General features: G+C 44.6%; 1 protein-coding gene across 1 annotated transcript in view; it reads right to left on the bottom strand.

Annotated features, from left to right (window-relative positions):
* Positions 1–14,150, bottom strand: part of CD5 (CD5 molecule) — a 154,400-nt gene that overhangs the window by 63,650 nt on the left and 76,600 nt on the right. Inside the window, exon 5 of the mRNA XM_086953776.1 lies at positions 10,681–11,004. Coding sequence (XP_086809902.1) covers positions 10,681–11,004 — 324 coding nt within the window. The remainder of the gene's footprint in view (positions 1–10,680; positions 11,005–14,150) is intronic.

Below are 14,150 nucleotides of genomic sequence, written 5' to 3'. Positions count from 1 at the left end.
TGTTCAAGTTCGCAGATGGCAGAGTTTCTTCTGATGCAGGAGACAAATGTTCAGAGTTTAATGGAGTCTTTTCAGGAGGAGAGTCAGATTTCGGAGTGTCAGTGATCAATTCGGCATCGCTGAAAGGGATGAACTTTGGCGTGCGTTCAGACTCGGAGGCACCAATTCCCTTCTTCACCCAGTCGTCGTAAGGAAGCGGCAAAGGGACACGCTTAACATGGGACGCGTGCACCCAATGCTTGCGTCCAGCTACACGAACTGCTGTTCTTGTTGCAAGCAGGACTTGGAAGGGGCCGACGAATCTCGGCTGAAGGTTCTTCGTCCTTGTGAAATTCTTGATAACCACAAGATCTCCTGGTTTCAGCTGATGCCCTGGACTCTCCGGAGGTTTTGGTAAAGCATCGAAAACCTGTTGGTGAATAAGACTCAATTTAGCAGTCAAGTCGTAAAGGTAGTCTATTAACATAGGGTATTCTAGAGAACAAAACTTCTTAGGTCTTGGCACACCCCAAATATTTGCCGGGCGGCCAAACACTATCTCATAAGGGCTAAGCCCTACTCTAGAATGTACAGTTGCTCTCGTTGATAACAAAGCCAAAGGAAGTGCGTCTGGCCAGGCTAAACCTGTGGATGCTTGTATCTTAGCTAATTTTAGTTTGAGGGTGCCATTGTAACCCTCCACTAAACCAGCAGACTGGGATGGTTCGCACTGTGGAACTTTTGTTTCAGACCTAGGCCGGCACACACACTCTGCATAACTTTCCCTATAAACTCACTTCCGTTATCTGACCATACAATCCGTGGCATTCCAAACCTAGGGAAATATTCTTTGAGAAGAATTTTGGCAGTTGATAGGGCAGTATTGTCCTTTAGTGGGTATGCCTCGATCCATCTGGAAAAAGCACAGACTACCACCAGGACATATTTCAAATTATTACAGCGATCCATGTGAATGAAGTCTAACTGAATCACTTCAAAGGGGCAGGAAGGAGGAGCGAAGTGACCAGCAGGAGTTGGAGTTCCCTTACCAGGGTTATGCATCAGGCATACCATACAATTTTTCACCACTCTCTCTGCACACTTACTGATCCCATCATTCTTCCAGACCGGAGCCAACATCTTACAGATTCCTTTAGAACTTATATGCGCTACTCCATGCGCCATCGTCACCACTGCAAGCACATACGCATCAGGCAACATCCAACGCTGCTGTTCTGTCAAATCAATCCAACACCCATTCGAATCCAACTTGCCCGTACTCTCTCTCCATACACGTTTCTCTTCCTCAGTTGCTTCTTTCTGAATCTCTTTCACACTTTCCATTGTATCCTCACACATTCCAGATTCAGCAATCCACCTTGCAGACGTAGCAACATACATTCTGCTCATTATGTCTCTAGCTGTCTGTTTAGCGATTTCATCAGCAAAAGCATTTCCACGACCAACATCATCCGTGATTGCTTTATGAGCACTGCACTTCTCAATCGCAACTTCAGTTGGCAAGGTTAGAGATTCCAACAGATCGTTAACTAGCTGACCATGTTGAATCTTCGTCCCATGGGACGTAATGAAACCTCTTTCTCTCCACAAACGGACAAAACTATGGGCCACGCCAAATGCGTACTGACTGTCTGTAAAAACATTCACTCTCTTTCCCTTAGCTAAAACACACGCTCTGGTTAAAGCGATTAATTCTGCAGCTTGGGCAGAATTCTGACTCACTCTTGCAGTCTCCACAATCGTCTTCAAAGTCGTTACTGCGTAAGCAGCAGTCACATCACCATTCTCCAATTTAAAACATGACCCATCCACATACAATGTACCATCTGGATCTGATAATGGAGTATCCCTTAAGTCAATACGTCCTTTTGTCTCTTCCTCCGTTCTAAAGCAACAATCATGTGGTTCAGAATCACTCGACTCTTGATTAGCCGGCAACAATGTTGCTGGATTCAATACATTACATCTTTTGATCTGAATATGACTCGCTAGTAATGTCAGCTCGTAACCAGATAGTCTCGCACTAGTAAGGTGTTGTGTCTTCGTTCGATTCATGAGTGTATCCACCGCATGAGGAACCATGACCACTAGCATGTCGTTCATCACCAAACCAGCAGATTGTCGAATGGAAGCCGCAGCTGCCGCTGTAGCTCTCAAACAACTAGGTAACGCTCTAGCTACCGGATCCAATGTTGATGAAAAATACGCACAGGGGCGTTGTTTATCACCAAACTTCTGTGTCAGAACACTCAACGCGCAACCTTCTCTCTCGTGAACGTAGAGCGTGAATGGCTTACTGTAATCGGGTGTACCCAATACAGGAGCTGAACACAGTGCTTTTCGTAACTCAATAAAACTTTCTTGACATTCATCAGACCATGGCACCGGACTCGGAACATTTTTTCCAGTCAAAGCTACCAACGGTTTCGCTAAAAGAGAAAAATTTGGGATCCACTGCCTACAGTAAGAGGTAATACCTAAAAAGGCACGTACTTCTCTCTGTGTGCGCGGAACACTCATTTGCGTAATTGCTTTTATTCTTTCTGGGGTCAACTTCCTTCCCTCCTTTGACAAGAGATGACCTAGGTAGGTCACTTCTTGGCAGCAGTATTGCATTTTTGAAGGTGATACCTTGTGATTCAAAGTAGACAAGTGATGTAATAACGAAACCGTAGCTGCTTTGCAAGTTTCCTTGTCATCGGCAGCCACTAGAAGATCGTCTACATACTGCACTAGAGCAGAACCTGGAGGAAGGACAAAGGAGTCTAACTGACTTTTTAATGCTTGACTGTAAATAGATGGGCTCTCACAGTAGCCCTGTGGAGCGCGTTTAAATCTGAAACTGCGACCTCCTAGACAGAAGCCGAGAATATCTCTGCTTTCCTCGGCTATTGGAATGCTGAAAAAGGCATTCTTCAAGTCGATAACTGAAAACCAAGTAGCTGTAGCAGGAATCAATGTTAACAAGGCCGTAATGTCTGGAACCACAGGAAACTGCGGGACCACGATCTTATTGACTTCTCTGAGGTCGATGACAAACCTATAAACTGGAGGCTTTGTAGGATCAGTTAGTTTCAAAATCGGTAATACAGGACTATTACAAACATTTCCTCTAGTTTCTTCAACTACACCTTTCTTAATCAAATCTTGCACAATTAATAAAAGTGCACGCTCACCTTCACTAGATATTTTGTATTGCGGAATTCTTGGAAACTTCACATTTGCTTTCAAAGTTACTACATATGGTGGTATTTCTAAAAGGCCTACATCATTAGGACCAGTCGCCCAAAGAGAATCAGGGAGTGAACGCAGCTCTGGTGGGAGTGCATCCATTGACAAGTACATCGGGGAGGTGATTCTTTTACCCAATGTAAGCTGTACTCCTTCCGGAGAACAGTACAATGTCGCATATAGTCGTTTTAACAAGTCTAAACCAAGCAGATTTTCATTACAACCCGTCGTCAAAATCAAGGGTGCTTTCAATTGACACGGTCCAACAGAAATAGACAAAGGGCCAGATATGGGGTTGTAAACAGGGGCGCCTGAAAAACCTACAGAAACATTTGTTGAGCCGGACAAAGGTGCGCCAGGGAGTTTCGCATGAATGATAGAACTTTTTGCGGCACCAGTATCCAACAGAAACGGTTCGACTACACCTGATGTTGCTACTGCGACATAAGGCCCACTCTGATCCACTGGAACTGATACTACTCCCTCTCTCTGTCCATGGCTGTCCTAGTACCCATTTTGCTGAAATCCCTCATCCGCTTCACAATAGTCCTCAACAAGATATTGTTGAGATCTATTTTGCTGAGTAGACTGTCCATTTCGCTGATCAAAATGATTGGAAGGACGATCATTCGTCTGTGGAGGCATAGCACCTCGCCCTCGTCCTCTAGAATTCTGCACAAAACCACCACGACCTCTCTGAGCTGCTGCTGCATTATTTTGCGCTAAGATCGGGCATTCATTCTTGTAGTGACCCTCTTTCTTACAATACGCACACTGGTTCCATTGATATTGAGGCCTCGTTGAACTATAATCTGTCCTTTGATACGAATTCTGTTGCATATTAGTCTGATTTGTGTGAGGCGGATACGCCTGTTGCAGAAGAACTTTAGTCTTTAAATCTTTCGTTTTCTTATCTGATTTCTCTTTTTCCTCTTTATCCCTATTTTCGTAATATTGTGCAGTTGCAAGTATTTGCGCAGTTGTAGAAACAGCCCACGCACTCTCTGAATCCTTTAATTTATTGCATAACTCAGGTAACAAATTATGCACAAATTTATCAACAAACAGACTCTGTCCTCCTTCAGTGCTCATATCTTGACCACTATGATCTACAAAAGTCTCTTCGAACCTCGTGAAAAAGTCGGAGACACTTTCGTCTTTCTTTTGCCTGCATGCGGATAACTTGTCCCAGTTAACACGTAATGCGGGCATCAGAGTCTTCATTAAGTCGATTATCCTACCCGGAAGATTAGCAATTAGGGGCTCAGGTTTTGCACCACCCGTTTGCTGACCATCTGCTGCAGTGATAGCTGCCCAATCACCACCTAAGGCAACTTGATGATCCTCCCTACGAATTTTAGCCCACACTGGTTGCGGAACTACATTTCCAAATAACATATCAATGTCTGCTAAGTTCATTATACAAGCCTCAACTGTCTGCGTTAATTCCTTGTAATATCCAGCAGGATTCTTACGCGGGTCTGGTAAGGCCTGTTTCACTGCTAGCACTTCGGCTCGCTTCCATGGAATATGTATCCATACTCTCTGGAATTGCGCCGGAGCGGCTACAATACCATAAGGAGCATCGGCTTGCACAGCTTCGCGCCAAATCGGAGGAACCTCCCTCATTGGATATTGGCGACTCAGCTTCGTCTTACCTTTCACTAAATCTCTCGGTGAACGAAGAGATGGATCATTCCTAAAACTTAAGATCAGTTCCATCGCTTCTTCTATATTTTCACCTACTATCATACCAGCAGCAAACTCTTTCTGAACCTTAATTAAATCTTCTAAATCCGATTCAACATCATCTTCCTCTATCTCCTCACGTAGCAGCGAGCACATCTCGTCAAAGACGTAACGTTGCGTTGGTTCCTTCCACTGCATAAATGTATCTAGCACATCTTTCGTACTATATCTCCTACTCTTCGATATCCATCTGAGAGCCGTGGAATCTAAAATTCCCCGTTCCTCAGTGCTTGGATGCTGACTACGTCTTTGAACAGAGTCGGAAGTAGGAGTCTTAATTAAAGTTTTATAGAAAGGAGACAGCATATTAGACACAGAATCAGTGATTCTTCGACGAACAGAAGTGGAGTCAACACACTCGCAGACGTAGAAAACACAGTGGAAGTAGGAACAGATAGCGGGACAGTAGGAGTATCAATAAAAATAGTTTGTGAAGCAGTAGGTGTAAGCGAGACAGATACAGGTATAGAAGTCGGCAACCCAGGAAGAGGAGGAGCCGTAGGAACATTCACATTAACTACAGGAGGTACAGGAGCTTGATTCTGAGGGGCAGGAGCAGGAATACCAGGTTGTCCAGCAACCGGCAATTGAACATTTGGTACAAGTGGAGCCGTAGCACCTTGTGCATACGGTGGAGGTGACCGTAACAGATAAGACAACAGAGGATCGTTTTCGGGGTCCTCTAGTATCTTAGCTGTTTTCGATGGCAAGGCAGGATAGCACTTGTCGATCGCTAAATTATGCTCTTTAATGGCCACCTCTATGGCCTTTTCACACTCGTTATCTTGCAACTGTTTAGTTGCTTGCTCTAGAGTCAACTCTTCTTTCTCTTTCTGTTCTTTCTTTAATCTCTTCATTTCTCTCTGTTTGGATTCCTTTCTCCAGTAACGGAAAGAATCAAACATTGCCGGCCGGGCTTTCTTCCTAAACAATTTCGCTTCTAAATTGTCAAGAATTTCGGGTTCAAAACTACCATGCAGTGGCCAACTAAGGACACCGTCTTTCTCAGTGTAGCGGACCCACACCTCATTATAGGATATAGGACCCACACCATGTTTACAATATAAGTCATATAGGGGAGTCCCAATCGGAGGAACCAGACATGAGTCCTCCAATCGTGAGTCACTGGTGCAACCAAAACAAGACAACATACAATTTCTCCGACTTACCATTTTTTAGTCCGGAACACAAAACAAACAAAACACAAAACAGATATGTGCACTTGAACCAAGAACTTAGGCCTACCAAAACGAACTGATGTATCGATACCCAAACTAAACCAAATAGATTATCGTAATCAGAACGACCAATGATAATCTTACGAAACCGAACCAAACCAAAAACCAAAAAGGATTATAACAACCCTTTCAAAGTAACCAACTAGCAACCACTAAATACTTAACTGAGGCACTGAAGACGTCACCAAGGAGAAACCCGTCACGTTTCGCTGTACTAAGGACTGCACCTCGGGTCCAAGACAGGGCGACGGTCAAGGCAACGGCCCACTGCAGCTGTCCTGAACGGGAACCCTCGTGGAAGAGAACTTCGGGCCACTTTTGCGATATGCCGGGATCGATGAAGTGGGGCGCCTCCCTCAGGAATCTTCACACGAAGCTTCTCGAACTCTTCAGGCTTTTGGACCGGTACCGAATGACGTCGCCCCACGTTGGGCGCCAATTGGAGTTCTGGACTTTTTGGTTCCGTCCAGAGGTGTCAGGGAACAACACCCAAAGACCCCGGAGTTCCACCTGCCTTGGTGCGCAAATGAACAGAAACACGGGCTTCTCGATGGTGGCGTCAAAGACCAAAGGTTTATTACTGCAGGGACACAGAAGTCACAGAAACTACGCATGGGCAGTAACTAGGAGCCTGTTCAATTTGTACAAAGAGGGTTGCTCCTTATATACTAAATTTTGGCCTTCAGGCGAATTCTTCACATGTTGGTACATTCCCGAAACCTTTGTGTCATAAACAATAAATATTTGGCGTACACAGGAACCGTTGATAAAATCTGATACAAAACATCTACGAAGAGGGGTTCCCACTAGTTCATCACAATCCCTTGTCAATATTGCATTCAAGAGCCGGACCGCCTCATCGTAAATTTCGTTACCTCCCCCTAATAAAGATTCAGAAAGAAAGGAACGGAGCCAGGTGTAGAAGATAGAAAAGCGGGATAAGAGATGTTTGTGGGTTGTAAATGGGCAAGGCTACCGGCTTCGGCCGCCTAATCATGATCGGGACAATGGACACGAGAACCAGTTCAGTTGGGCTGGCCTCGGGCAGAGGAGGCAGTCTTTGTCGAGTCATGTAGCTACAGCGTGATCTGGTTTAAGGTGCACGTGTCATGAAAGAGGTGAATCTCCGGCTAAGGCTACGTGTCCTTAATCGAAATGAAGTGATCAGAGGTTATTGCGTATGTGAGGGCAAGAAACACAAAATGGCTGCCATGATCTAAGATGGATGCCGTGGGTAGATCAGAAATGTGTTCATAACAGGAGTGCTCTTGCTCGTATCGTAGCGAAAACACCAGGATATGCTAAATGGATCATTTGCGGTTCGCTGATACCAATATTATGTATTTCCGACAATATTGAAAACACGGGTTCAAATCGTCACGGAACCTCAGAAGCTCTTCTAGGGAGGGTTGGGCTTTGCTTGCCATATACAGCAGGGTGAGGTTCTTTATTGGCCTCTTTTATCTGTAACTTGGCAAATAATAGCTCACAATTGGCTCTGCAATAAGCACCGAAAGATGGGCAGATGGAAAAGGCAAAGGAGGATGGATGAGTGGATGAAGTTCACGTGTGGGTCAAAGGACAGATGAATGAGTAAGTGAAGGAATGGTCAGATGAAAGGACGGATGGATGAGTGGATGAAATGATTGATGAATCAGTGGGTGAATGGATGAATGGGTGAAAGGATGGGTGGGTAAAAGGATGGATGGGTCAGCAAAAGGATGTGCAGGTAAAAGGATGGATGGGTGGGTGAAAGTATGGATGGGTGAAAGGATTGATGAATGAATGGGTAAAAAAATGGGTGAATGAATGGGCTAGAGGATGGGTGGATGAGTGGGTGAGAGAATGGGTAGGAAGGTGAATGAAAGGATGGCAGCGTAAATGAAAATCTGAAAAAACGATGGATGGAAGGTTGGATGGTTGGAGAAAGGATGGTAAAGTAAATGGAAAACTGAGAGGTTGGATTAACGGATGGATGGGCCAATGGTGTAAGACAATGATGGATGAAAGAATAAAGGGATGACAGAATGTAAAGGTAAAATGGTAGATATCAGAATGTGAATAGGAGGATTAAAGCATGAATGGATAGATGCTGGGAGACAAGGGAGCACATCTAGGGAGGTCTGGGCTTTGCTTGCTTGGTACTAGCAGAGCTTTTGTTCAAAGTGGGGGTTATTTTAATTGCGTGGATACTCCCTTGCTCCAGGGCTATGCGTCACTCTTAGCTTTGAAGTGAATTAAAGATTTGAGGAGAAGCCCAGTCCCAGCTGTTAGGGCACAGACTCAGGAACTAAGACAGAGCCAGACAAACTCGTGGTTGTTAAAAGCTTTGGCTGAATCATTTCCCCCCCTCCCATGTTGTTGACTCGGTGCACAATCAAGCACAAATCCTACCCCCTGTCTCCTCGTTGTCCTGCATAGTACTACCTCAATCCATACTCCCTTTCAAGCAGAATTGCTCCAGCACTTTTAACTCCATACTTGTTTTTATTTGTTCCCTTGATACCATTTGTTATACTTCTTTTTGCTCTCTCTTTGCTAATTAAGGTGTGGTCCTCCATCAACAATTCTCCCTTTCCCAATCCTCTTTCACCCCCACCCCACTCTTTCCACTCCAAGACAGCACACTGCAAACACTCCACTCAGGTGAAATAATTATACTTTGCTTATGGACCTCAGAAGAATGAAGGCTGGAGTCAGCCCTGTCAGGATGCCGTCTATGACCAATGGGCTACTACTGATCGCTGTGGTAGGCACCCACCCCACTGAGCTATCTTACTCATCATTAGAAAACGCCTTTGAAGGGTCCGCTATCGAGACTGCCCGCCCTCCAGAAAGAGGCGCGGCTGAACCCTGAACCGTGGTAACTTTTAAGAGAGTAGCACTTCCAGGTTCAAGAGCTCAAACATAGACTTGTGTTTTTACTCAACTAGGATGTCTTATCAAATGTGAAATGTCAAACATTCTTGTATAGCGCACAACTCACCGTGAGGTCTCCAGGCGCTAGACGAGGGGTGTCTGATGGAGGGCCAGGTGTACCAGAGTCCTGCCCACTTTTTATATACATTGAACCTTATGCAGAGCCTCTGGTTATTCTGGAAATATGACCTAGTTAATACCATCCTTGTCCTACCTTGGTAATTGCTAACTGACATTACCTGGCTACCTCTATATTTAAAAACACACTTTTTAAAATATTGATTTACACAAATATTTATGGAGGTCTATCACTGTAAAGCTCCCTTTTCAGTGCTGGGTACATTTTCTGAATACAATAAACAAGCATATAAATAAATAGTAATTTGATGATCTGAGATGTCAGTAATGTCTCATGGTGCCTTGTGGGTTATGTGGGCAGGCGCAGTACCTCTTCTTTCACTGATATTCCATCAACACCGAATGATAAGTGTCTACACCTTCCCTGTAAATATCACAGGGAGCCTCATGATGTTGGGATGCATTGAACCCTTTCATGCTTAGAGCCCGGCCTGGCCCGTGACCCAGAAGCCCCTCCCACACTTCTCACTTCCGTTTCCGCCTCTAAAATGGCTTCCTGTTTGTAAATGTAAAATGTAAATTGATACTTGTATAGAGCACTACTCACCCGCAAGGGTCTCAAGGCGCTTGTACGAATACCGCTGTGGAACCCATCCTGGCTTTCCCTGTGAGGCGTCCACTCCTGGGCACCCCCAAGTGGAGGCCAGGCATCCTTAGCGTTGTGGGGGCCGTTGTGGAGCTTAAGCAAGCTATTGCCCAGAGTTGTAGAGTGGGACTCCGTGATTGGAATAGGCACCGAGGCGAGAATTATCAGGTCCGAGGAATTTCTGAGCCCAAGACCCGCCAAGGCGAGGAATTGAACCCTGGTCCCGGGCTAGACCTCTGCATCAGCGTCTGCCGCTCTAACCATTGAGCCACACTTCTACACTTCTCCTGTTTCTAAGATGGACCAGAAAAGTTCCTCTATGCAGTTAGAACCTCCAATTACTGAAGAGATTTCCAGCCTGCAGTAAGAAGATATATGTCCCTCATTCAGTAACTGTGCTGTCCTGGCTTCAGACAGTTTCAAGACAACCCTAAAACTGTCCCTTGGCTGCAGGCCTACGATTTCCAAACGATAACACAACTAAATCAGGTCTGTAGGTCGCAGCTTCTGAAACGGGGTTCATTTGGGTCTAGTGTATTATAAATGCTGCATAAATATAGTAAACATACATTCGAAAGCGGCATGCAGCAGGGAACAGAGTTTCTGGCCTGCAACTCGCCCGGGGTAGTTAGGATTAGGGGCCTGGGTAAAGCCAATGAACCAGTAAGGTCCTTTCAGCTGCACTAGGTAGTGGGATGTGAGATCAGAATACCTAGTACTGATATCCTATCCACTGTCATTAGCATCTAAAAATGATATATTATGATGGACTCAAGGTGTAGACCCTCTGAAGACCTGGACGCCCCATCTGGTACTCACCGGAGCAGATAAGCTGGGCGGTTTCTGTGCATCTACTTGGAAGGTCCCGAATGGCGCACGACTCAATGTCGCTGACTCCACCCGGGGTCAGGCAGTCTTTGAGATTCCACAGGACAGGGGCCCTTGGACACGCCCACCCAGGGGCCCGGCGGCTTCCTGTGAGAACTTGTAGAAAGGTGCCACAGCCAAGGGACCTGCAGATCAGCTCAGCAGCTGCCCCGGGGAAGTCCACGAGGCACACAGACCCCCACCAGCCCTTTAAGTGGAGCTCCACCGCACCAGAGCAGGTGTGAGCACCATCCACCAGCCGGAATCGGGGCGCGTCTGGAGGAGAGGGAGGAAGGAAATGGGAGAAGAGACAAAACATATAGTTATATAGTTAGTACTATGGAAGTGAATGAAAGGAGCAAGAACAGCAGAAGAGAGAAGGAAAACAAACTATGTAGATAGATAGATAGATAGATAGATAGATAGATAGATAGATAGATAGATAGATAGATAGATAGATAGATAGATAGATAGATAGATAGATAGATAGATAGAGATAGAGTGAGGGCGATAGATAGATAGATAGATAGATAGATAGATAGATAGATAGATAGATAGATAGATAGATAGATAGATAGATAGATAGATAGATAGATAGATAGATAGATAGATAGATAGATAGATAGATAGATAGATAGATAGATAGATAAATAGATAGAGATAGAGTGAGGGCGATAGATAGATCGATAGATAGATAGATAGATAGATAGATAGATAGATAGATAGATAGATAGATAGATAGATAGATAGATAGATAGATAGATAGATAGATAGATAGATAGATAGATGATAGAGATAGAGTGAGGGCGATAGATAGATAGATAGATAGATAGATAGATAGATAGATAGATAGATAGATAGATAGATCCACTGAAAATAAAACAGTTAAAGTAATGTTATAGTTAGGTGTTGAAATGAGTTAAAAACAAACGCTTGAAACGCCCCCAAAAAACACTAATATTCATTATGATTTAGTGAACTAACTATATATTGTGACCCCCTTTGCACTTCTTATGACCTCACCTATTACATCATTCATGACATGTTAAATGACATCATCCAAGCTACTACTCCTTAAATTACTCCATGAAGTACTCTATCATTTTAGAAAAGAAAGCAATTAGCAAAGGGCCCATAAACATACTGCATACAATGATTGTATGTACACGTGCGTATTGTACTTACATATATGCACCTATGAAATATAAATAGCGTAGTCCTGGCAACAAGTCTCATTCAGTACACAATTTAACTACTAGCAAAATTCTAAGTGCAAACAGTTCTTCATTTAAACAAAAAGAGATGGAACACAACTAGTGTGAGTTGTAGTCGCACATTACAAATAGGTTGTGGCCTATGTCAAAGTCCTTTTACTAAAAACATGTGAGAAAAACTCAAGCTTGTGTTTACAACTAATTTTTCACCTGTGGATTTCTGTGCACGCGCTGATATTAAGGAGCTGTCATGTAGTCTTATCCACAATGTTCATATAAACTAGAGATTTATAAGTTACAGATATTTAAACATTATACATGGTTGAAAAATGCAGTCTATGGGCCACTCACAACCAGTTCACGCTGCAGAATGATTTTGAGCGTTGTTGTAATGATGTACGTCATACTGCTCATTCCAAGAATATGTGTAATGTATTTTAATAAATATATCTTATCAGTGGCTAAAGCGTACGTATGAAGCGAATGACTTCAAACTCTATGGCAGAGTAGGAATTTAACAGATACATCATTAAGGTAAATAATGGCCAAACGCTCTTTTGAATATTATTTAAGGTTCAACAAATTTCAAAGGACATTAATATCTACAGATTCATTATGTTTATTACGCATGTGAATACTAGTAAAAAAAAGAGCATAATCCATGCTAAATGTGGGTGCTTTCACAGATATGCTGTAAGTCATGCTGCGAAGGTTACACCCATGAGCACTACAGAAGTGGTAGAACATTGGATCTATGTGTGGCTCTCAATTTCTCAAATACCTTCTGGCATAAAAAGGTTAGAAGAATCTGTCACAGTCATTGGATGATGTCATCAGTGATAAAAAAAACCTGTGCATAGTGAGAGTAGACCGCATGTGAGGGGTGCAGGCCCTGGCCACGGGATAAGTCCTGTGTGAAACATGTAGCATATATGTCTGAATATCATGTGCAGCGGAGATGTGATGCTTGTGTAGGCTATGGCTGAGATGTTATGAGTGATGTCATCAATTAAGTCATTTAACATTCACACTATTGCAAAGGCAGCCTCAGGACCCAGCAAAGACCCCTGCACCTTAAAGCACCAACTCCAGGCACATGTGAACTATTGTAACACCTGTCACCAGTTCAACAAGAACCATAGTGTCACCTTAGCACTCTCAGGGGCTTGCATGAGAGAGCTAAGGTGACCTTATGTTTCTTGAAAAGGGTCTCCTGTGGGAGCTGCTGCACTCCCAGCAGCCCCCAAGACTAGTTTTGCATCAATGGTGCTGCTCCTGCCATCTTGGGGCATTGCAGAAAATGGAAAAGCAAATTTCTTCATCCACATGGGGTCTTAAGGGGTGGGTCTCCTTACATGCTCGTTTGGGCATGTGGGGCAATCCCCCCCAGACCTTAAGCTATGTTTGGCAAAAACTGCTTGTGCTGCAAACATTTTTTTCCCCTTTGTTCCTTTTTTTAATGTGATTTTTGTGAGTCTTTCTGCATTTCCTTCAGTGGGTGCTCAGCCCCATTTGTGCACCTGAGCCTGCACTCGTTGGGGATAGTGAGAGGTCTCAATCGCCCACAGCCCATGCTGACCTCTCACGCTCGGCTCATACCCCTAGAAGCCAGTCTCCTGTTTCTTTGTCTCCAGCCTGCCTGAGTGGAAGACCACAGCTGTGCTGGCTCTCCTGCTCAGATGGGGAGAGGGTGAACCCTTACTTCATGGGTCACTTCAGACATGCCCTGGGGCTCCTCGAGCTTTGATATCAGTACTCGTGGGACACAGACCCTCCTGGGAGCATCTTGAAAAGTAGAGTGTGGTGGTGCTTGCATCTTTTACAATTGTGGCATCTGTCCCAGAGCACAAGGGGCCCACCAAGGACAAATAAATTAAAGAAGGGGATGCCATGCGTGCCCCCCTGAGCAATGTTTCCCTTTTGCTGATGCCCAGGCCTTCCTGGGGTAACTGGAGCAAGAGAGGAGAGGAAGCCTCACACACCTCACCCACGGGTGCTCTGCAGGCCTGCCAACAGCTCTCCGCTGGGACAGGTTCCCATTTGGAATTGACTTGGTGTCTTCGGGGGACGAGGCAGTGGCCCTGCTCCCCATTGTCTTCCCACATAGTATTTGATTTAAGTAGTTCCTGTCCCTTTAAAGGAAACAGCTCAGAGATGGAGGTGTGCTGTCCCTGGAGGCTTCTATCTCTGCATTGACAGCCAATCACA

The sequence above is a fragment of the Lissotriton vulgaris genome, chromosome 1_2, assembly GCF_964263255.1.
Source record: "Lissotriton vulgaris chromosome 1_2, aLisVul1.2, whole genome shotgun sequence".
NCBI classification, from domain to species: Eukaryota; Metazoa; Chordata; class Amphibia; order Caudata; family Salamandridae; genus Lissotriton; species Lissotriton vulgaris.
The sequence above is the reverse complement of the archived record's forward strand: the minus strand, read 5'-3'. Positions and strand labels throughout refer to the sequence as shown.